The sequence below is a fragment of the Drosophila biarmipes genome, chromosome 2R (genome assembly GCF_025231255.1).
Source record: "Drosophila biarmipes strain raj3 chromosome 2R, RU_DBia_V1.1, whole genome shotgun sequence".
In the NCBI taxonomy this organism is placed as follows: Eukaryota; Metazoa; Arthropoda; class Insecta; order Diptera; family Drosophilidae; genus Drosophila; species Drosophila biarmipes.
The window spans coordinates 19,839,774-19,863,826 of record NC_066615.1 but is presented as its reverse complement, the minus strand read 5'-3'; the positions used below and the strand labels follow the sequence as shown (position 1 = coordinate 19,863,826).

The 24,053-nt window shown below is 42.2% G+C and overlaps 2 protein-coding genes across 3 annotated transcripts; one reads left to right on the top strand and one right to left on the bottom strand.

The window, feature by feature from the left end:
• The first annotated feature begins 403 nt into the window (after positions 1-403).
• Positions 404-18,963, top strand: LOC108022462 (capon-like protein). 2 transcript variants are annotated; one of them, XM_017091370.3, is made up of 4 exons: positions 404-973; positions 16,825-18,010; positions 18,074-18,252; positions 18,313-18,963. In XM_017091370.3, the coding sequence occupies exons 1-4, from the start codon at positions 755-757 to the stop codon at positions 18,427-18,429; spliced, it is 1,701 nt and encodes a 566-aa protein (XP_016946859.1). In that variant the 5' UTR covers positions 404-754; the 3' UTR covers positions 18,430-18,963. The 2 variants fall into 2 exon arrangements, with proteins under 2 accessions (XP_016946859.1, XP_050743596.1); XM_050887639.1 differs by having other exon boundaries at positions 18,074-18,963.
• Positions 18,964-19,103: 140 nt separating this feature from the next.
• Positions 19,104-24,027, bottom strand: LOC108022461 (cleavage and polyadenylation specificity factor subunit 1). The gene is made up of 4 exons (XM_017091369.3): positions 23,084-24,027; positions 22,460-23,023; positions 21,910-22,395; positions 19,104-21,840 (listed from the first exon to the last, which is right to left on the bottom strand). Exons 1-4 carry the CDS (start codon positions 23,915-23,917, stop codon positions 19,357-19,359), a joined length of 4,368 nt encoding a protein of 1,455 aa, XP_016946858.1. The 5' UTR covers positions 23,918-24,027; the 3' UTR covers positions 19,104-19,356.
• Between the last annotated feature and the right edge of the window lie 26 nt (positions 24,028-24,053).

The following is a 24,053-nucleotide window of genomic DNA, read 5'->3' as shown; positions in this document are numbered from 1 at the left end:
CAGGCGCTTCCCTTTTCAGCCAGCGCCTCTGCTGCCGTAGATTTCGATGCATCTTAACAGCGCTGTTAAAATCTAACAGTGACACTTACGTTTGCTTACGTTCAAACACTTAAATTTATCGAAACAAACATCGATTTTTCCCCACCTCTAATTCCGCTCTCCGGAGCGTCGTCTTACGTTTGACTACGTTTACCTACGTTTTCTCACGTCTGTACGTTTGCCCACGTTTGTCGATATTTACTTTCTCTCTTTTCGGTCATACTTTCTCTCTTTTCAGCGCCCTCTCCTTTCTCCCTTTTTTTACTCACACCTACGTTGTTTTACGTTCGGTTACGTTGTGTTACGTTTGTTTACGTTGACTTACGTTTTCGTTACGTTCCATCACGTTTCATGAAGAAAACAACTGTAAACGCCGCGGGCAGCGCAGTCGAGGAAAAAAAACTGAGCGGTTGTGGGTGTCGTGCGTTCGATTGTTTTCGGCAGGAAAAAACTCGTGAAATCAAAGAAAGACCCGCAAACGCGCTTCGACCTGACTCGCTTTTGATTCGGCTCGGAATTTCAGGGAAATAGCGGGAGGCGACGCGGAAATTAAGGACTCGAGTTGTTGTGGCTTAGCCTGGAAACACAAATAAGGAAGGGGAGAGGAGGAGAAGATTTCAGTGAGAAGGAGGCAGAAACAAGGAGTGCAGAAGGAGAGAAAGAGAGGGCAGCATCGGCAGTCAGTTACCGTTATCACGACCGGCAATAACAAATCATGTTGATCTCGTGCAAGTGCTCGAATTTCGTTGCCTCGACCTCGAAATTGCAGCGCAGCAACAGCGGCGGCGGCCCCGGCCTGGCCAACGGTTATCCTGGGGCGGGCGGCACGCCTATCGGCGAGGTGCCCCTCTCCACCCTGCTGTCGCAGGTGTTCCAGCAGAAGTACCCGCGCGACTTTGTCTTCTACAGCCAGTTCATGGATTTCTTCAAGCACGTAAGTCCCACAATAATACTATAATACTATGTGGAGCCTACATTGTAGTAAGTTCGTCACCCGGTTATCGGCCAGCGGGCGAGAGCGGGATGGAGCACGTATTGATTGGGGGGTTAAGCACAGGCGAAAGCAACAACGGCGCAGCATAAAAAGCAACAACACTGGGCAAAAGGCCTATGCTGGGCCACTCGTGCGCGCTCTCTCGCACTCCCTCGGGGAGTACAGTGGTACCACAAACTAAAGGAACAGGGGGAAAATTGTGCAACGCCAGCCAGGTCAAGAAGTGGCAGAGATTATGGTTAGAAGAACAGGTATTCCTTTGATCTTTTCAAGTAAAAATTCTGTTTGTCTTAGAAACCGAATGACTGTTCTTACAATAATAAAAAATAAATTTTTTTTATAACATTTTCAAAATAATAACCAGAATATTTTTCATAAATGGAAACTTTATAATCTAATAATGTATTTTGGTCCTACGAAATAAAGGAAAACGGGCGACAATTATACTAGCCAAGTCAAGAACTGGTAGAGATTTGGCTTAGAACAACAGATATTCGGTTGATCTTTCCAAGTAAATGTTAATAAAGAATGTTTTTTTTTAATAACATGATCAAAATAGTTTCAATTTAAATGCAGGTTATTCCGGCTTTTTGAAACTTAAAAATACAATAAATTAACTTTAAATATAAATTTCGGTCCTACGATTTGAAGAAACAGGGGCAACAATTGAACCAGCCAAGTCAAAAACTGGTAAAGATTTTGCTTACAATAACACCTTTTGAGACTATCTTTGAAATAAATATACTTTTGTTGACTTAAAAACCGAATGACTAATGAAAAAAGAATCATGAAATGAGATCATATCACAATTTTTATAACATTATTATTATTTTTTGAGGCAGTTTATCCCATCTTTTTGAAATCAAAATATATTAATTTACAAGCAAATAATTTTAGCTACCACTAAGTATTATACAAGTATTTATCATACATCAATATATAGTTTCATTTAGTCAGCGTAATTGTTAGTCGAAATTCACTGTATTTGCTTTGTTGCGTAGTGTGTGTGTGTGTGTTTATTATCGTTCTTTATGCTTTGTGTGCCGGCCTATGGCTTTTGCCTTTGCTTTTGCTCTTCGCCGTTTCGGCCTGTGCCGCCTATTCTCGCACACACAAAACAAACATAATATAGGCCTGGAACAGGGAAGGAGCATGAGAATTAAATGGAAGGGGGATGGTCTATGGAGGGATGTAGGAATGTAGGGACAGGGAATGTGGAAGGGAAGGGCACGGATAAATAGGGTCATCCATTCGCTCATGGGAAAATCGTGAGCAATCCTCACATTTTCTGGTTTATTTTCGGCCTGCCCAAGTGCAACTCGTCGCATCTCTCTTCCGCTCCTCCGGCCATCGCCTACCCCTCCCGCACCTGTTTTTTCGTCATCCGCTCCTGCTTTCCACACAGGAACACCCTGTTCTTTTTCGGTATTCTCTTTGCCAACCTGATCGCCGGTATTTTTAGTTTCCTGCGTCAGCTTCTGTTTCGCTCGCCGCCTTACTTTTCCCGTTTTTATTCGCGTTTTTTATGATTTATGCGCTTTTGCTTTTCATTTGTCACGCCCTCGGTTGTAAGTAATTTGCATAATTTCGTTCTGAAATTTTCAGTTTTTTTCGCTTTCCCATAACGTCACAAAGTCGCAAAGGGGTTGGCACTCCCGGGCATTCAGGGGTTAAGCGAAGCCGGTTCCATGGGTCATAATTTTTACTCTCGGAATTCGGATAATTAAACTGTTATCTATTTAGCGGTTCCATTACCAACCAAAGCATTTTGTGAAATCCTCTGTTGAATGCTCCATTTTATGAGAACCTATCTTCGTTAAACAATTGCCACAATAAATAAACAACTCTTATATTTACAGAATTAATAAAAAGGTATACAAACATAGCATTTATAGACCACCGCTGTGGCTTTTTATTAGTCATCACTTATCTTTTCTTGTTAAAAAGTTCCATACTTTCTCGGTTATTATTTATTTTTTCACCGGGACTATATTTTCCATAAAAACAATTTTTTAAAAATAAATAAACAAGTGGTAAAATTTACCACCCTATTTAAATGAATCATTTTTAACTTTGTTATTATTTTGAAGTACATTTATTTGAAAGAAAATATTTTTCTGCTTCGCTGCATAATTGTTAAATAAATATTTTTCGGTAGCATTTCCTCCTCTATTTGATCTTTAACTGGTTAATAAAAAATTCCATTATGAACTATTTGTCTAACTCTGAAACGGAATGGTTAATACAGGCTTTTTATTATATTTATAACAAAATTATGTGCATAAATTCAAATCATATTTGAGAGTATTTATTGGAAAGGTAAACTGGTTCTTAAGTAGTTGACATTTGCAAGCAAATACTACCTTGGACTCTTCCCATTAGAATTTCCATTTCGACGATTTCTCACCTCTCTTTTTCTGCGTGTAATGGTTATTATTAATTGTACTGTATTCTTCCATCTTTCGTCTCTGGTTCTACGTCGACCAAACCCGAAAAACAGAATCTCTGCGTCATCGCCGCTTGTCGTGTCCACACTTTTCAAGGTTAAATCTCTGTATCCCCTTTTCCTTTTCTCCCCATCCATCTCCACCTCCGTTTTATCCCCTCCTTCCACCACCACACTTGTCACATTTTGACAGCCACTGGAGCTGCTAAGCCGAGGTTTGACATGCAGTGGGTGGGCGGCGGTTCAAGAGGGTGCTCCTTCCAATGGAATGGCTCCGTTTTTACAGTGTAACGGGCATAACTTGAAAGGGGGAAGAGGTTTATTGGTCGGAAAATTATATATGTGAAATACCTAGCTATCTAATTTTCCTTTAATGCTTTTTTAAAAATACTTGTAAAATTAAATAAATTGTTTTATTCAATAGTCCAATTATGGAACTGCTTATCACACTGATTGCACATCACTCGATAGACCGCAGGCGAGTAACTCGAGAGGCGTGTTTGCTGTAATGCAAAATTGAATTGTCCAATAAAGCTGCAAACGTCTTGTTAGTTTTTGTTTTTGCGGTTCGGAGATCGTCCGATGTAGCCATAGCCCCTATTATTCTTTTTTTTATTTATTTTTTGCTTGGTGTTGCACCCACTTCAAAAGCGCTGAGGCGTTCAGCAGCAACAACAGCAGCCACAATACGGACAAATAGACCAAAAGTGTTATTTTGAATAATTCAAAGCTCAAAACAAAACAAAAAACCAGAAGAAAACCAGGAATTGTGCTTAGCACCGAAGCACAAATTCTCTTTAATTTATAATTAAATCACACTACAAATTTAAGCAACTATAAAGTATTGTATATAGTTCTGCATAGCTTAAAAAAATATTTTCCGGAATTTAACTAGACATTTTATATAGTATTTTATTATTGATCTACAAACCAGTTAGATTAAACTTGAAATTATCAAAAGAAGTAATTTTCGCAAGTCTGCGTTGCAAGTTCCTGATTAGACAATCCATGCAAATAACTAACTTATAACTATCTGTAAAATTCGCACCCGAAAAGTATCTCACAGTAGCACTCGGGGTATAACTTTTATTCAAATACGCGTCATATCCCACTTGTACGTACATACCCACATCTGCCTGTATGTTTGTGTGTTTATAAATTCGTATGCAAGCTCGTGTACATATATGTATGTACGAATTCTCTATATAGAGCCAAAACGGAACGCTTTTAGAATAAATTACGAAACCAGCGACAAAATACAAGCAAGAAGTAAAGAGCACAAAGAGCGGTCGAGGAGTGGGCGCCGCGGAGGGGGCGGCGGCACAAGAAGAGGCAGAACAACAACAGCCGAGCAGAAATACAAAACAAAAAACTTGTTTATAATTTTTTCCCCCCACCCCTTGGCAGTATTTTTTTTTTTGAGTGTGTGCCTTTGTTGTGTGTATGGGATAAACAAGTTTTCGAGATTTCCAAATGCGGCCGGCCGGGTACTGGACCGCCGTAGAGTCGATGGAGTGGTCCGGGAAGCGCAAGAAAGGGGTCCCCCAAAGGCCCACTGGGCGCAAAGAGGGGGAGCTGCTCCAAGACCCTCACTCGGAAAAAATCGAACCAGTTCGAACGATACCAGACCAGCTTACTATCGAAACAGTTTTTGAAAAGCAATGTGGCTTCTCAAATCTTCTGGGAATTACGTATTCCTATTTGAAGCTGGGGTAATCGCTAAGAAAACTATATTTGAGTTCAAGATAAAGACGTTTTGAACAACGGACTTTAAATCAACAAATCTTTTATTTTGAAGAATCTCTTATATTAAAAAATATTTTAATCATTTTCTTTGTTTTTAGTTTTTTTTATGATTTTTATTTCATACGGGGAACTGTTCTAACTTAAGATAAGGAGGTTATTTATCCATTTCATACTTTATTAATTGAGAATTTTTAAATTATAGATCTTCTATTTATAATCCAATTCGTAATTAACCATGTTATTGCGCTATATTATGATCAGTATACAATAAACGATGATATTATATTCTAAATTACTAATTGGAAGAAAAACAAACACTCCTAAGTTTTTAGCAACAATGATGGAAAACTATCCCACGGTTAGTGCACAATAAACTATCCCATTTTTGGCCATGTGTAGGCACACAAAAGACACCCATGAGGACAGTATGTACAAGCACACACTCAAAGCCGGGTAGGGGGTCACTAAGGCGTGCAGAGATGGCTGGCGATTGGTTTTTTCGGGCCACTTGATGGGCCAGTTGACAGCCGCAGACCACCATCCCACCCCACAAAAGCTCTCAACTGCGTAGGCCCCTAAATGTTTAAATTATGAATTTATGCATAAAATTTGTTGAATCGCTGGACGACATATGGAAAGAGATGTGTTGTTACAAGGCTATAGCTATGTCAACTCGAACTTCCTAATGATTTGTGTAACGCAAATTGAATGGACTGACAACAGGGTTTTCAATTCCAAAACGCACTAGATGTGACATCTGGGGATCATTATAATTTTGTTTGAGAACCTAATGATTCGGCTATAATGGCAATGGAATTTTGTACAATCATTAATAACATGTGATTTATAGTAATGAAATATTATAATAATAAACTGATTTTAGAACATTTTGGGCTTTTTAAAGAGAGTGGATGGTAAAGTATCTAACGGTTTGTTTGTCACTGTCTTTTTAACTGGCACTTAAGACAGATACTATTATTATACACATATTTATAAATCGTTTCTGAAACTGCTTTTAGAACCTTTTGTGGTTTTTATTGAGACTGGATGGCATAGTATCCTTCGGTTCGTTTGTCACTCTCTTTCTAACCGACACTTAAGATAGAAACTATTATTATACACACATTTAAAATCGTTTCTGAAACTGCTTTTAAAAGCTTTCGTGGCTTTTATTGAGACTGGATGGCATAGTATCCTTCGGTTAGTTTGTCACTGCCTTTTTAACCGGCACTTAAACTGAAAACTATGTTGATTGTACTCACGCCCCTTATCAATTTTCGTTTGTCCAGCGCCCCACTCACAGCCACACTCACACCTAGGCCCCATTTCTGGGTTATCAAACGGTAAAAACGCCGCGACACCAATACCGATGTACCGCCTGATACTCTTCCATATATTATATATAGAAAACCGATCGCCGGCAGTCGCGCTGTCGTCAATCGATGTCTGCCTCTGGAAATTGTTTGTTTATGATTAGAGCCTTCAATCAGTTAAGCCCGCTTTCCTTCGCCCTTTTGCCAAGTTCTGTCTCACCTGTGGAGATTGGCTAACTGAAAAGATATAACACAACGTCGATCCAACGATCTTTCAAGGGAGCAAAAACAAGTTCGATGAATACGCAGCTCTAACCGAAGTCGACAAGCTGCATTCATATGCTAATACGCGAATATGCCCATGTTTATTTTTAGCCCAGTTAATCGCGTTACGAAACAAAAACCCTTTTCCAGCCCAGCGGCTCCATAAAACAAACATCAACAGCAGCAAATCCCAAGCACGAGTTATCAATCAGTTATAAGTTGTACTTTTATGGGGGGAGAACCAGTACTATAAGGAGCGGCTGCAGTGGCAACGTTTGCGGACTCTAAAAATAGCCATTATCAAATGTAAAGTCTGTGAATCGAGGAAGTTTGTGTGGGTTTGTGTAACAACAATAGTAAGTGGAATGATAAGTGGGCCCTCGAGGGGCAGGAGAAATCGTTATTTTATCGCAAATCAGGCGATGGAAGCTTACTGGCCGTCTGGGGCTGGGGAGCACATAAACAAAGGTGATGAAATCGGTCTATAAAACGAATGATCATCTAAACTTTTTGGGGTCTGCAATGATTTGTACTTGTTTATAAAAAGAAATGCTTATCAGTTTATTTTCACCTTATGAGTTAGTCGCAGAAGTGATTTAGCAACTTGGTAAAATATTCTTAAACGAATGAGTTAAATGTATCAAAATAAATGTGATTATTACTAAGACTCTAAAATAAAACTTGAGTACAAAAACTTAAATATAAATATATAAATAAATATAATGAATACAGAGATTCTTTTACCATTTTATAAACTCAATTATTTTATAGCAAATAATCTTTTGGTAACAGCAAGATATTTTAAAATTACTATTATACAATAAATCCTTGATAAAGTGTTGACTTTTTCTTTACTTCAATAATTTGTGGACACATCTCAAGAATGTACATATATAATTTTAGCTCCCAGACTTTACTGGCACTTCAAAAAGCCACTTACAATCTGCCAGCAGGAGATTGCAATTATGATATCGCAAGGTCAGATTTCCAGAGTCCCAGAAGAGGGACGCTGGTCAATCAGGGCCGGCCACCCCGTTTAACCCCCTGATACTTACTTACGCCCAGCTGCTGGCAGCGCGCGTGTCGGTTAATTGAAAACCAATGTTAATCTTTAACAAATTTAACCTTGAATGCGGCGGCAGTCGAACGTCATGTTCAGCGTGACAAAGCCCACACTTGAGCTTCACCGCTGACCCGGCCAATCTTCGGGCCAATTTAATGGGCTTCTTGCTCGCTCGTAAACTCTTAACCTTTTCCTCGGGCCTTGTAAGTGCCAACCAAATGCGCACACAGTTCGACAGCGCTCTTGTGTAAACAAAACTATAAATTCTTGAATTGAGAAACCGCGCGCCGGCTAAAAATAAAGCGAAAACACCTCTTCTCGGCTAGCGGGCAATTTTCAAAATATCTAAACGCGAATAATTTATTTTGCGTGTGCAGGAGGGATGAAGAACGCCAAAAGGGGTGGGATTTTATGGGGTGGGGGTTGATTCTCTGATTTCTGGTCACTCACGCTTGTCGTGCGTGATTTTTCCGGCGGAGGGGTTAGCTTCTTCGCTTCCCCCAATTATGATGGCCTGGCATAAATATTTGCTCTGAGGCACAACACAATGCAGCCAAAATAAAAAATAATAGCAGTGCCGAGACGAGAAATAAATAAATAATGAAAACTGTGTCAAATGTGCGGCCACCGATTTGTTTGCGTTGGATAAACACGAAACAAGAGGACGGAAAACGTCTAAATTTGATACGCAAATAGGAATGAAAAGTGAAAAAATGCACAAAGAAAAAATTCGGTTTTGTAAAAACAAACATTTAGGCACCAACTTAAAAATAAACACATATTTTTCTTTCATTTGCTGTAATCTGAAAGTTAGAAACACAATATTCTCAAGTCCAGTTTTTTAGTCAAAAAGCGTATTCTGTCCTATCGTAATTTTTTGTTTCGCTAATGTTTAGTCTAGAAATGCTAAGCAGTAAAAACAGTTTTTTTTCTGTTTTCGACCTCTTTAAAAACCCTTGAATTTGTTTTCCTAAACTTAACTCAGAAACAACTTATGCTTGAGCCCAGAACTGTAATCCTGGCTTCGAAGAGCATTATTTTTTGCCAAGTGCTTGAGATTCCGTCTTATCACCATTCTGTTGTCTTGTAATTTTTACCCCAGGAAGATCTATAAATAGTCCGTTTGCACAAACAATCAGCTCTTATCACAACTCTATAATTCGGTAGCTACGAAAATAGGCGCAGGTCGCGTTCTGGGGCCGCTGCAGATGATCATGATCTCATTATTCTAGTGGGAACGTGTATGGCCATATATTTATATTGTTATTTGTACGACCGGTGTGAGCGTGTGCAAGAGTGTGTATAAAGCTGGTAAACTAACAATTAACAGCAGACGCTGGGCAGGCCCGAGAATTCCGCCATCTTTGCTGTTTGTTTATTAAATTTGAGTTGTAGCCGGCTGTGCGCCGAGCAAACAAGGCCCACGGCGACGAAAATTTGTTTGTCAAAGTTTTTAGATAAGGCTGGCACACCTCACAGCCCTCACAGCCCCTGGGCTTCCTATCTACCCCTCTCAAGTGCTCACTCCTTTCCAAGTCTGCTTAGCACCGCCGGCAGACGAGCACTGTTGCGCTTAATTTACTGCTGAGCACTGGGAAAAAATTCGTATTGTAAATACCAAATGTGCTTGCTTGCACAACTAGCAAGCATGTTGTATGAGGAATGGTAGATAAAAAACCCTATGGATATGCAGTTCAGTTTCCAATGGATTAGAAACCATATTCATCCTTAAAACTTATTCATCTCTTAATACATATATATTTTAATTGGTGGTTCTTAACAAAATATATTTGATTTTAAGTAATTTGAAGTTTAAGTGCCAGACAGTAAGCCAATACTTGATTTTTTATCTCTCTTTAAAACTAAATAAAAAAATAAATAAAATACAACAAAAAATATAATTAAATACAAAAAAATTAAATACAATTAAAATACTAAAAAAATAAAAATAAAAATATATGTTAAAAAAAATAAAATAAAATACAAAAAAATAAAAAAATATATTTAAAAAAAAAAAAAATAATAAAACTTAAAAAACATAAAATAAATAGAAAAAATAAATAAAAAAATTAAAATAAATAAAATAAATAATATAATAAATAAAAAAAATTAAATATAAATATAAATGAAATATAAATAAAATAAAATAAAATGTATACATAAAATAAAAATAAAACACAATAATTAATTTTGAGGCTCTTTAAGTTTGAGAACTAATATAGGTCGAGTATATGGGCACACTAAAATAATACCTAACTGTTAATACTCTTAAGAACATATACCAGTTTATTGGTATATTGGTATAGGTAAAAAAGCTCCAAATTGTCGGGAACCTTATTTTTCGGTGTAGGCAACCGAGCTTCGCCTCTTTTAAGCACATACCTATTAAATAAACGCCTAATCTGGCGGGGGAGCACACGTGTGCACGTTTCCCAGAGCTTTCTCTCCCTGGCTCTCTTTCTAGACCCGATTGCATTGTGCACCTTGAGGGGGCGGGGGCGGGGGCGGAGGCGTTGTGGGTGGGGTGTGGGGTGGCTCATTGCCTGGCGAGACTATACGCGATGTTTTGGGTCTAGGGCCTTATCAGATTTTGTTTTCAAACGACATTGAATGATACGCTTTGTTTTATTATTTTTCCTCTTTTTTGGTTTTTTGTAGATAAGGCAACATTTTACTGGGGAGGTACGAAAAGGGGGGGGAGAAAAGGGCTAAAAAACAATAAGCTTGAATTGGTTTAGAAAGTTAACATGGGAGCAATTAATTTTGTAGCACGTGTAGACTAATAAATAGGGGGTCAAAGGAGGTAATCAATTATATTGTTGCTTTTTTATTAATCACATATGTAGCTCTTAATAATAGAATTCAATATTTGAGGCTGTCTAAAATGGTTTAAATGGTAATAAGAGTGTAGTATATTAGGAAAAAAATGATATAATGAGTTTGAAAAGCAATCTTAGAGGTCGTGTTTTAAAGGTACTCCAAAATTTTAACACGTTAAAAAAAATTACAGCAGTAAACTGAACATTTTACTAATTTATTTAATAATTCTACATTTGTAACTTACTCCTACTTATTCAAATTTTGTTGTTTTCTTTAGTCTCAAGTCTTTTTTAAAGACTAATATATTTCTTCATCACGCCCTTTAAACTGAAAACCCAATTAATCCCAATCAAGAAACACGCTTCGAACCCTAAATACCATGCCCATTTGGTGTCTGGAAAAACAAGTTTCGACCAACAAGTGACCCAAAGACACTTTTATGGGGGATTAAGTCAGCCTAAGGCCCTAAGTGACTCACATAGACCGCCCAAAGGAACCCAAACACGAAACCGAACCCGAGGAAAGCCAGAGCAAAACAAGGGCCCTAGATGGACCCGTAAAGCCGCCAATTGGTAGTGGAAATTTTTCGAAACGAGCCGGAGCGCAATACAAATTGGCAATCCTAATCCGAAGAGCGAAAACGCCCCGCACGCGCGTGTGTCCCCAGCTGTCTAAAGTTGTTTATGATAATGGCCAACGACGGCGACGTATCTGAGCGAAATGTGTTTGCTTTTTTCGACAACAAAAACGAATCCAATCCAAAAAAAAGAGCCAAAACTAAAAAAGCAAAAAAATCCGAAGAGGAAGAGGGTATTATATGGTATTGTTCGTGGGCATCGAGGCAAACCCAGTCGCACCCCAGAGCGAACCCCTCTTCGAGCAGTCCCCCCTCCCTGGCGAGGGGATCCAAACCTATAAAAGATTATTTTCGTAGTTTCTTTTGCCAGTTGATTTGTTTACAACCTATTTTCCTTTTGGCTCAGTTTCGGTTTCTGCCGCTGAAACGAAACAAGGCAAGCTATCTCAAAAAGCTATAAAAAAAGTAAAAATCCAATGAAAATAGAATTAGAAATGGAAAACAAAACAAAGGAAAATGCGTCAATCGGGCGAATGATTTTATTTTTCTTTTTGGGCGAAAGGTGCGCCGGCCACGGATGATTGATGGCCTGATTGATTGGTAATTGTCGAAGGTGCCAACACTTGCAACAGGTTATTGCCCCCTCTCCGGCTTTTCCCCGCCGTATTCATAAAAACTTTCAAATGAATCGTTTAATTCAAACTAGGACTTATGATATAATATATAAATATTTATTTAATGAAAGATAAATGATAAGTATTATCACATAATAATCTCACTATTATCTCAACCTAATCTCACTTTTATCTCAATATAATCCTCCCAACGATAAACAAAAAGTAAAATATTTAAAAAGGTTTATGATATATTTATTTGCCCATCATATCTGTATTTACATGTGCACGTACAGCTGTATCAGGGCGATTAAAAAGCGAAAATATTTTCTTCTATGTGTCATCAACAGCTCACTTTTACCTTTGGACACAGCTTAATGTGTTTGTTTGTTTTTCACCAAGTCGAAGGCAAAGCGATTCGATATGCAAAATGAAAACTAAGTAGAAAATGATGGGGGAAAGTAGGGACCCCGGGGAGGTTGACAGCAGGCCCTAAGTAGACCCATTAGACACATCGAGTGTCGCGCCACGAGCCTAATTAATGCCGGGCAATCAATTACACTGCACAACAACAAATTAATTATGCAGCAATGTGAAAAATGCGAGAAATTATTACATACATTCGGCTGCAAAGTTGTTTGTTTTATGGGAATCGTTCTGGTTGCATAAGCCGGCTGGTGGGAATCTGCATTGCCAGACACTCTCGTTCTGATATGAATTTCAATTGTTTCAGCCTGCCAGGCCAGACAGAAAAATTAAATGAAAATGAAAAAATCAAATGGAAACAGACGGGCAGGCAATTTAAGTGCGCAACAGTTTTGATGATAGCAACAGCTTTAACAGCCGTCGTTATTAAGTTTACAGCATAACTAAGCGGCAGAGGCACTTAAGCGGTCCATAATAATGCACTTGTATTTCCTGCCCAAGATAGCCAAAACATAACTCTCAGGTTATGGTCGACTTTATGGCCAAATTATGCGTTTTCTATGGTTATTTATACGTGTTTACAAACAAACCAGGTAAACAAATCAGTTTGAGTTACTTTTACACACAGAACATGAGAGAACGCAGTGGCGTATGGCATAGACTGTACCCTTTACTCAGCTTAGGGGAGAGCGAGGGAGATGGAGATGTGCATGCGAAAAACGACTGTTTCCCGATTGCACACCACGCCATCTAGCGTCGATTCCTTTTTTTTATAGTAGGGTTCGTTTTGAACTATTTTTATCATGTAGTGGAGTGTTGACAAACAGAACCAAAACCATTAAAACATTCCGAGATCTCACCGTTCATACGGACGGACAAACAGGCAGACTTTCGGTCGGATTGACTGGGCTTTTGATCCTGATCCAGAATATAGTACTTTATGCAGTCGGATATTGTCCCCTTTAGATGATACATTGTTTGCGTTGAATCTAATATACCCTCTTATTCTGCGAGTAAGGGATATAATAAGTTTGGCAAAATATTGAAAACCAATTAATAAAGTACCATCTTGTTCAATTGGTTTCTCTTTTTTTAGATAGCCCCCCTTGCATATTAAGAGATACGTTGACATGCGGACAACGATTTCGACAGTTGGCACAACTGCAATTGATTCTGTCTAGATTGCATACATTATTTAAATGTCGCATTTCAATTAAAACGATTTATTTGATTTCCGATATGCGAAGAGCGTGCGGCTGAGCTACGTGCCTTTCGGCGCGTTTCCTCTGGCGATTTTGCCTCTCTTTCTGCTGGCCGGTTCCCATCTCCGTCAGAAGCTCCTCCGGCAAGAACACGCCATGTTTTGTTTATTATTATTTACGTGGTTTATTTTTTTTTCGGCCACAAGAGGCGATTACAATTAATCAAATGCCGGGCTCTGGCCATAAAACAAACGGTCATGCGTCAAAGTCGAACGTAAACGGTTATTTAATTAGCCAACTGCCACTGGTTCCGGGCGCTAGGTGGCGCCACAGCATAATTAGCAGGCCAGCGCACAGACATTTAATTTCAATTAAGCAAGAGCCGATAATTCGAACAGCCAGTTACGTTAATTAAGCAACCCAATGAAGTGACGACGCCGATGGCCTGGCTATTGCCTTCGATTGTTGTCATTGCAGTCTGAAAGTCACTGAGAAGAGTCATTGACATTTGGCAGATTGCGAGTGGCGGGGATGTGCAAGTTCTTACCACATGCTCAGCAAGAAGGGGTAAAAAAGAAGGTAAATCAATGCAGGATAGATGAATGGATGTGATGGTGGCTATGCAGGGCCCCTCAAGACTTTACGGCCCAACAACTGATAAGGTCAGGCGGTCGGGGCCGAAGCAGCCGAGTAAACAAAAACACCCACTTTAAGCTCAGCCAGTCGGGCCATAAAGACCGTAAATAACTCTACAGAAAAGCAGAATGAATGATGGCTGGTGATCAGCAATGATCGATAGCTTTGTTACCCTGGAATGCCATCGATAAGGCCAGAAAATGTACTTTTATTGTAGGGACTAGGAAAGCGTATGAATATTACCACAAATCCGAATTCAAGACCCTTTAGTATACAAATGATTATAAATTATAAATAAACTTTAATACAAGCGATATTATATCGAAACGTTATGTCATTTTTGGGTGTACAACATAGTATTCCTATATAATTTCTATAAAATTCAAAGTATACCTACCCACTTTGCCATTGCTCTTGCCAATATATGGAAAACAAGTCTAATCTTAATTAGCCTCGACAGACAAAATCATAAATCTAAAATTAAAAATCATTGTGGCACTATATCTGCGGCGTATCACCACTTATCTTATCTGTTCTCCGATCGAACAGTCCCCCAAAAACCCAACCAAGGGTAGTAGTCAGCGAGGCAAATTAGCAGCAAGAACAACAAGTCAGTCGGGTCTTGTGGTTACGAAAACAGCCATAAAACTGCAATTTTAAACCGAGCAAATAGGCCTGAGCCCATAAATATGTTTATGCGTTTGGCTGCGGTAATAATAACAAATGAATGCCAAAACACTCGACAACAATGCATTTGCTGTGTCACATTTTACTGCCGTTTTTGTTTCATTCATATAGTTATTGTCGCCGACTGCCTGGGGCTGATTAGATATTACCGCACTGGGCGTAAACAAGTTGGGAATTTGCATTGAAAACAATATTTTTGAGTGGGTGTGACCGCAACTTGTTATTGTCCAAAATGGAAGCGAAATGGAATAACAATATTCGAAAGAAGACGAACGAATGCAGCTGCAGTTTTGAAATGCCGGAAATTGGCTTTTCTGCCAAGTTTAGTTTAATATTTGTGCTGATAATATGAAGCGTGGGAAGCACTGAGCAAATAGTTTGCACTTTTGGGCAGAACAACATAAACTTGTTGATATAACCCCATATAAAATATGTATAGATTTTGAATTTATTGATCATTTTTCAAGATCTCTTTCTTTCTATAGTATTATTCCCTATATTCATATACCAAGAACATACAACTTAACTAACTGACTTTCTTTATCCTTTTTCAAGATCTGCTTATATTTGTAGTATTGCTACATAAAAATGTCTTGTTATTATTATAAATAACTAGAACATATTAAATACTGTCAGAATTTCTTGAACTTTTTTCAAAATCTCAAAAAAAAAGGCACTATTGATACCTTAAAAAAGTCTTCTAAAATAGTATCTTATCATAATTTTCTAGGCTTAATAAAATTCTTAAAAATACAAATACCACAGAGAAAATATTGCTATTTAAAATTGTAAAGGACAAAATCAAAACACCGAAATGATATCAGATCCCCTACCCGAAATGATATGCTTGATTTTTTTATTTCTGCCCACCTGACGATTGTGATGATGGTTATATGGAAAACGATGCTATGCAATCCAGGAGCTGTTGAAGCGCTTAGCTGGCGGGCAACATTGTCATTTGGTTTCTGTTGACGTTTGCATTTCGTACGTTAATTCAATTTAATTCTGTGTATCTACGTGTGCTTGTCTGTGCACTTGTGTCCAGTGTCCCGCCCCCTCACCCCTCCCCCGTTTCGGTTTTTATTGTCCGAGTTATATGAATATTGCTTGATTGTGTTGGACGCGAGTGTCAAATTTAACCGAGCACGTCTATAAAAAGTGTTCTGCTCTCCAGTGTCAGTCGGCAAACACGTGCTACGATCCCAAACATGCCGGAATTATTCTGCACAAATGGGGGGAATTTATCTGTATAAATTAAGGAGGGGGTTGCCGTTTATTTTTTTTTTATAGTATAACGCTGTGTGAGGTAACTTTTGGGGCAGCATTTTGCCTTTTTCTTATTTTATTTTTTTCTCTCATTTTTAAGGCCACCATTTTGCCATTAAAAAAACCATGATGCAGAATTTTCCAATTGATTGTTTGATACCGGGAACTTGTTTACCCGTCGCATCATCTTGTGTTTGTCACCATGACACCCCGAATAATTCAAGCTGTGTTCTTCAGTCATTGGTGCCCCCAACATCACTTTGCCATTGCACTAATTGTTTGTTGTTTTCATGTTCATCAGCGGATTCTTGTTCTCTTGTTCTCCGATAAGTTGCCCCACAATATCGGGTGCAGCACTCGAGACGAACATAATTGACAAATTTGCACTTGAACTACTGTGCGGCGGGGTTGTTGACTGGGTAAATATCGAAGAAAGCCATTGCAGGGGTGATCAGAACTGCAGATAATAATGGGGTAAATTGGTAATCCGCTTTATCAGACATTGACCAGGCCGTGCGGAGGGTCTTATCGTTGACTTGTTGACTTGAAATAAACCAGTCATATGAAAGTGAGGGGTGCTCAAAAGCTATAACAACACATACAGGACAGGGTCATACTTTTTTGTACCATCTCAATAGTTGATTTTAATAATAATAAAATAGAATATAGGTTATTCAGTTATTTATTTTCCCGAACAAACAATAACCTCTGACTTTCCATCTACCTTCCAGGCCTACGGACCCATTCCAGACCTCACCGTGGCCGTGATCAACCAGCGGGAGCTGCTGTTCGGCCTCACTCTGGACGCCGCCGGGCAAAGCTGGCAGCTCAGCCTGTGCATCAACTGCAAGGAGGTGCTGTGCGCCAAGCGACTGACGGCGGGGGCCGGAGCCACGCCCACGCTCTACCTCATCAACTGCACGCTGCTGAGCAGCAGCGAGGAGCTGGCCCAGCGCAAGTCCAACAAATCCTACTCGGAGACCTTCGAGCTGCTGATCATGGACCAAACAGGCGCTGGCGACTCCCAGTCTCTAACCAGTGGAATATCCAACTCCGCCTCGAGTATGAGCATTGGTTCGCTCTCGGCGAATCCCACAGATGCCAGGCTGCAGAGGCTGAGGATGATCCAGGCGCACCAGCAGGCGCGCTTGCAGGAGGAGATTTTGGAGACGAACGAGCGAATCGAGCGGTATACGCGCAATCAGTTCCAGTTGCTGAACAGTTTCCGGGAGAAGTCGGATCAGGATTGTGCGTTGCTATTCAGACTTATCCGTGCGTTGCCCGAGCAGGCCTCGGAGCTGCTGGATCGTGCCATGCCCCCCGCCTTAGATGTGGCGGCTAATCAGCCGCAGAGTGCCACTGCCAGGCGCAGGAACACCATCAGTAGTCGGCGGGAATTGAATGGTGGACCCACCACGCCCACCACCACCTTGAATCATCCGCCCAGCTTCCTTACACTAAACCAGCAGCCGCAACAACAGTTGCAGTCGCAACAGCAGCAGCAGCAACAGCATCAGCAACAACAGCCATTGCAGCAGAGCGTCTCGGTGGCCAGGAAGATGTCGCACTTCGACACACCGCCCGCCACCCCAGAAGCCACGCCCATGAGCGTGGGCAACAGTCCCACCTTCCGGCAGCAATCGGCCACCTCCGGTGGTGCTGGTGGTTTACCCACCCAGATGTTGGCCACCCACGGCGGGGGTCAGTCCAGTGCAGCCGATGATGCGGATGACTGTCTCTTTGACCTAGAGGATGTGGATGCTCCGGCGCCGCCGCCGGTTCAGTCCGTGCCAGTGCCCAGCTACCCGCGCAGCCTGATTTATTTGCAGGAGCACCACGACACGTCGTTCCGGCAGATGAGCCAGCAAAATGGCTTGGGTGGAGTGCTGGACGATGAGGCTGCCGACGAAGCTGAAGGTGGGTACTGGAATATCTTTTTTGCAAAGCATTTAGTAACCACAATTTTTTCCCCACTCGCAGATGCTCTCGACCCGGACAGCTCCATTTCCATACCCACGCGAGGCGGAAGAGGCGGTCGCCCCAGCCAGGCGCAGTTGATGAACTTCGCCAAGAGTCTGCCCATCGAGATTGCCAACACCACGCTGGCCGAGCGAGCTGCTGCGGCCAACAATAACAATTATGCGCTGGGAGGCGAAGAGGTGAGATCACCATTAAAGAGCCCTAATGCACAAGAAACTAACGATTTACTTCTCGATCAGGGAATGGACAACATCGACATAGCGGCTAGCATCCAAGCGCTAACCAAAAGCGTCCATGGCGAGGCTGTGTTTGGCGACTTGCCACGTCCCCGCCTGCGATCTCAGATCGAGGGCTAGCCAGGAGGGCTGGGATTTCGGAGTCACCACCACGTACACATAAATAATATATCAGCTCGTAATCCGCATACTTGTTTGTTTGCCTGTTGCCTAGCCGCCTTGAAGATTGTTTTCGCTATCTAAACTAAATTAGTTGCTCAACGAAACAAGGACACACGAAGCGCCTTTCACCACAGACACCCAACCCCCCACATAAAACACATATGAAACCACATACGCACCACCTACCAACTACTAAGTACCAACTAAGCAGACAGTTTGCAGTTTCTTTAATTATATATCGCCTATAAGTTTTCTTTCATTTTTCGGATGATCTTCGACTGGAAATGTGTATTTTCTTCGTACGACGAGTGTACGGCTGTCGTTGGCTGTTGCACATTGAGTTAACTAACTGATAATGATACTGATGATGTTGTTAGTTTATACAATGAATAATCTAGTATACATAAACATTATATATATTATACAATACATAAAGAAAGCCCAGCTCCAGCTGTGACGCCGGCAAGACGCACCACAAAGCGTCCAATCTAATGTCTGCAATTGTTTTCATTTAAGGTTTGGAACTTTTAAAACTTCGATCTCGTTGTTCGGTAGATTTTTTGTTAAAAATACATAAGCTAGAGATCGAAGCATAAACCATATTTCAATGGGTAAAATACAATTAAAACCAATTCGATTTTCTTATTTTTATTATTACCATATTTAAACTTGGTAAATATAGGGAAGATTACTGTTTGCCCAAAAAATTATTATTCAGCCCTACGAAATCATAACAAGCTACAGGTTTACTTAACAAAATACTATGTTGTGGCTTCGATTGGATTACAAAACTAGAATTACAATTGAGAAACTCGTAACATATAAAGTAAACTACCAATATAAAATTACCAACTAAAACTTTACATCTGTGACGCGATAGGATGTCTAGAAAACGCTAGCCAATCTTTCGATTTCCAGCAAATCGGCCAGGATCTCCTCCGTCCGCGTGCCAATCTTCTTTGCCACCTCATTGCGCTCCGAATTGGCCATTAGGCGGTATGACCAAATCAAATCTCCGTCGATGACGCAGCGTGAGGGGTTAATACCCTGCTTCTTGAAGGATTTGAGAGTGCGATATTCCTTGGGATTGAGGCCGCAGAGGTGATCCTGGTAAGAGAGCAGGACGTTCTGCAACATGAGGAATCTCCTGTAGACTTTCTCGGGAAGTGGCAGGCAGTACCCCAGAGCTCCATCTAGGGTTCCATAAACTACGAAGTGCTTGTTTTCGTATAGAAAAGGTTGACGCTGATGGAGTCCCTTTTGATGGCACTGCACGCGGAACATGGTGTTCACCACCTGGCCCAGGTGGTAGTCCGCCTTGCGAAGTAGTTTCTGGCCACCGAGTGACTCCCTGGCCTCTGGCTGGTACATGTAGACAATCAAATTGCGCTCTGCATCGGTCACCAGGAAACCCAGATTCGAGTTGTCCACCATGAATTCTATGCCATAGACCTCCAGAGGATTGAAGTCTCGCGATGCCAGCGACAATGTGCGATACTCCTCCTGGAAGCGCAGCAAACTTATAGATTTGTATACGTCTGCGATGAAAATCAGAGACTTCACGGTGATAATCTGGTGCACATAGATATTTGTATCTATAAAAGCCACGCCGATGAGATCTCCGTCCCGTAGCTGCCAAATGTAGATCTTTTGTCCCAACCCAGTGACCAGGAAGCCAAGCACATCGGAAATGGCCGAAACGGGTCCTTTCTGCTCCTTTTTAAACACTTCTTTCAGCTTAAACTTGGTCATGGGTTTTCCGGGCTCAGGAACCACCTCGATGATGTCATAAATATGTATATTGCCTCTGCTGGTAATATCCTCACTGTAGTTAAAGTTAGTGCCAATGCACAGGTATTCCTTGAGACCTGATCTAGTACCTTCGTAAGACAGCTTTACGATCTTAAAAGCGGTGACGTGCTCCCAGGGCTCAAAGGATATCGATGCATCCGGCACAATTTCCCAGGTTTCCGGCGATATCAAAACCATTTGAAACTGCGAGCCAATGGGGTAGATAAACCGCTCGCCACGGCTTTCCTCTGAAAGCTCTTTATCCTCTCCATTGAACCGATAGTATTTGGTCATCGGCTCCTCCGTTTGTGTTATCAAACAGTAAACCCGGTTCTCGCGGTGGTACACAAGTTGTCTTGGTGTACATCTCAGTGGAACCTTTCTCACCGGCCACGTAGAGTCGTAACTCAGGTAGCTGGGCAGCACAGAGATCTTTAGCTCATAGGTGGTGTCAAAGTACAGGAATCCATTGGGTATATTCACATTGTTAAAGGCGGCAAAGCTACGCACATCGCCGTTCCCCAGCAGCCGATGTATGCGAAGTTCTCCGCGGGATGTTAGAAAGACAAAGCAGGGATTGACACCACACACCATTATGCCAGAAAGTCCTCCTACGTTGGCAAAAGGCCGCAGTTTTTGGACATACTTCGGTTGCATTTGGTAGGATTCTGTCACCTCCTGCTCTTCGTTCTCGTCCAAATCAATGTGCGACGGCTGTTCGTCCAACAGATTCAGTTGCTCCAGCTTGCGGAATCGAATCTTCAGATGACCCTTGGGGTATCGGAAAACCTGGTATATAAGCAGCTCCACTCGAGTTCTTACCATGAGTAGAGGTCTTTCTCCGTTGAGACCCAAACCTATGACGCTCAACTCCAGCGGCAGTGGAGAATTGGCATGTTGCGGCATACAAGCTTGGACGATGCCCGCCTTGGAGTTCTCTTGCGTGGTCAGCGAAATGGGTACAAATTCCATGGCGTCCGTGAGGACCACGGCTCCATTGCCCACATCGTTTACGAGATACACCAGCTTCATGTCCGGCATAGAGTAGATCTCCAAGGTTCCACTCTGACGTGCCACGACCAACCAATAGCTGGGCTTAGCTTGCACGAGGAGACGTCGCCACCAGTCGGAGTTCTTCTGTTTGGATTGCTTGGCCAAATCCGCCATGCTATTCATCTTGAAAGCACTTCCAGCATCGCCGTAGAGCAGATCCTCTTCGTCCTCCACCTTCATGTTGGGCTCCGCCTTCATGTAGCCCCCAAAACTGTGGCCAAATCCACTACTTGAGCTTCCCGTGAGATTGATGTCATCTCCCTTGACTGTGAATAGTCCTGATAAATCTTTATACGCGGAGATGGCAACCACGGCGGGGGAACTACTGATCGTGTGCTTATTGATAGCCAGTCGCGGAGTTCCACGAGTTTCTCGCAGCGCCAATGTGATTACCTGACCATTTAGCACACGCAGGCAAACGTACGGATCTGCTATAGACACCTGCACCACTGGCGAGCCGACATCGATGGGCACATTCTGGATCAGACGAGTTCCTTGCAGTAACCTGACGTGACGAGTGGTGACCTGGTAAATAAGGCAAACAAACAAATAAGAAATTCACAATATAGAGAATTAACACCGTGTTCAACTCACCTGGACAATAAAACGCTGCTGTCCAAGATTACCGACAAATATGGTCGGCTGGTTAACAGTGAATCCCGTATTTTCAATTTCGTTGATTTCCTGTCCTGTTTGCAAAACCAAAGTGGAGTTCCTTTGTGAAAGCAACATAAAATCGTGCTGATCGTGCCGGGAGGTCTTTTTGGTGGCATCATCAAACACGGTCCACACATCGAGGCAACCGTCAAGCTCAAAGCTTGTGATGATCTGCGGATTGATGCAGTTTACGAACACCGACAGAGCTCCGTTTTTGCTATGACCCGTGGCAGCAACCAGCTCGATCTTGAGATCCTGCAGAGATTCCGCATGTGGTCGCAATGTGGCCCCATCCTCTTCAAATTCCACTCTTTCCCCGGCGCACATATAGTTGATGGGCGCCACGTTTATTAGACTGTCGCACACCTCAAACACGAACTTGCGCAGCTGAAGAACCGATGCCTTGGCCCCCAAACCGTACACCTGTAACAGAAGGGAATGTAAAGTTATGCTCGATTTCAAGTAGCTACTGAGATCTTTTTCTTACCTCCAGCTCTTCATCCTCAATGCGACGCGATTTAGCCTGGGGTGGTACCACTTCCATTTGGTCAACATCGAAAATCTCCTCTGCATTCTGTTCTTCGTCCTGCAGATTGCGCTGCTGCTGCTCCGCCTGCTGCTCCACATCATCCAAGGTAATCACCGTGCTCTGATCCTCCTCTGTGAAGTGCAGTAGCAGGGAATTTCCGAGACGTGATCCCAAGAAGATGTACTCGGAGTGCAGGACGCAAATGCAACTGGTCAACACACTGGCAGCTGCTTTGTGGAAATGGAAGTTCCTCACTGTCCTCATCGAGTCAACGCAAAGAGTGAGCACGTAGAGATCGCCAGTACGCAGCGAGATCACGAGCTTGTCCACATCAATGAACGCGAAGTTCGCGCAGTCCAAACTGATCCGCACTCCATCCTGCGGCTTCAGCGGGAACGCCGTGCTGTTGTCAGCCGAACTGTTTAAACTGACGCCATATGGAGGAACACTTTGGTTTAGATATATCACGGCATTGACGGTCATCACCAGACAGCCACCAATAGGCTTCTGAATGGGATAAACCTAGGAAGTAAATAAGAGATTTACTACGTATATATTTTGTAAAAGCAAAAGCGAACCCACCTGCAAACAGTCGAAGGGCAAACTGTTGACCGTCCAGATAATCGGATGCACTCGCTGCTGGATATTCAACGAAATGGCCACCAGAACACAGGTGTCCGAGCGCACCTTGATCCTTCCCGGACAGGTGCGCACCGGCTCGTAGAGAATGAGCAGCGTGGGCTCGTAGTAGCCGTGCAGGAATTGTATGTCCAGCACATTGTCGATCTTCTCGTCCAGATCCCGCAGTGCTATCAAATATGAGGCCATAATGGGCGTCCTGCTGACCATGGCTGTGGGAGCCTTTTTGATTGGCTTCACATCCGCCAGCTCGATCTCGTCCAGGCTGTTGTCCTTGCGAAAGGGCAGTACCACCAGTCGCTTGCCATAAACCAACATGACAGCGCACCTGGAATCCGGATCCACGCGCACTGTGGGCACAAAGTACCGCCCCGTCCAGCCGCCACGAATATCATCCTCCTCGAAGTAGTGAAGCGAGAGGGTCTTCAGGGCATACGTGTCCGGATCGTGCTGCAGCACGGACAACTTGGCGTCCTTGAAGCTGATCAGCAGGGCATCCCGCATGGCTCCCGCCAAGGAGACGCACTGCAGCGACATCACGTTACCGTACAGGTTGTAGGTGGCCAGGCACTCCAGCCTCATCTTGGGCGCCAGCCGCATCTCGCTGGGATTTAGCTTCTGCCGCTGGCCCGCCTCCACGTTGGGCGCCACCCGGTACACCTTCAGCACATTGGCGCCTGCCACCACCAGGTTCTCCTCCAGGTTGTTGAAGAAGCGGCACGCTATCGAAAACTCCAGCGCCGTGGCGGCGTGCGTCTGCTTGCACATGGAAAACATTGCGGTTGTCTGGTTTGATCGCTGTTGCAACTAATTAAAACATTATTAAACAATTTAGCAAGTTAAACAATTTGCCGGCCCAACACAGCAGCTGCGGAACTATCGATTGTGGGAGCAGATTTATCGGTCAGTGTTG

Excerpts from the sequence above, each read along its gene's own strand:
- LOC108022462 (XM_050887639.1), top strand. The coding sequence starts at position 755 with ATGTTGATCTCGTGCAAGTGCTCGAATTTCGTTGCCTCGACCTCGAAA. Across the intron at positions 974-16,824 it reads TCATGGATTTCTTCAAGCAC|GCCTACGGACCCATTCCAGA; the intron begins GTAAGTCCCACA and ends TCTACCTTCCAG. Across the intron at positions 18,011-18,073 it reads GGCTGCCGACGAAGCTGAAG|ATGCTCTCGACCCGGACAGC; the intron begins GTGGGTACTGGA and ends CCCCACTCGCAG.
- LOC108022461 (XM_017091369.3), bottom strand. The coding sequence starts at position 23,917 with ATGTTTTCCATGTGCAAGCAGACGCACGCCGCCACGGCGCTGGAGTTT. Across the intron at positions 23,024-23,083 it reads TGCCCTTCGACTGTTTGCAG|GTTTATCCCATTCAGAAGCC; the intron begins GTGGGTTCGCTT and ends TTTACTTCCTAG. Across the intron at positions 22,396-22,459 it reads TTGAGGATGAAGAGCTGGAG|GTGTACGGTTTGGGGGCCAA; the intron begins GTAAGAAAAAGA and ends CTTCTGTTACAG.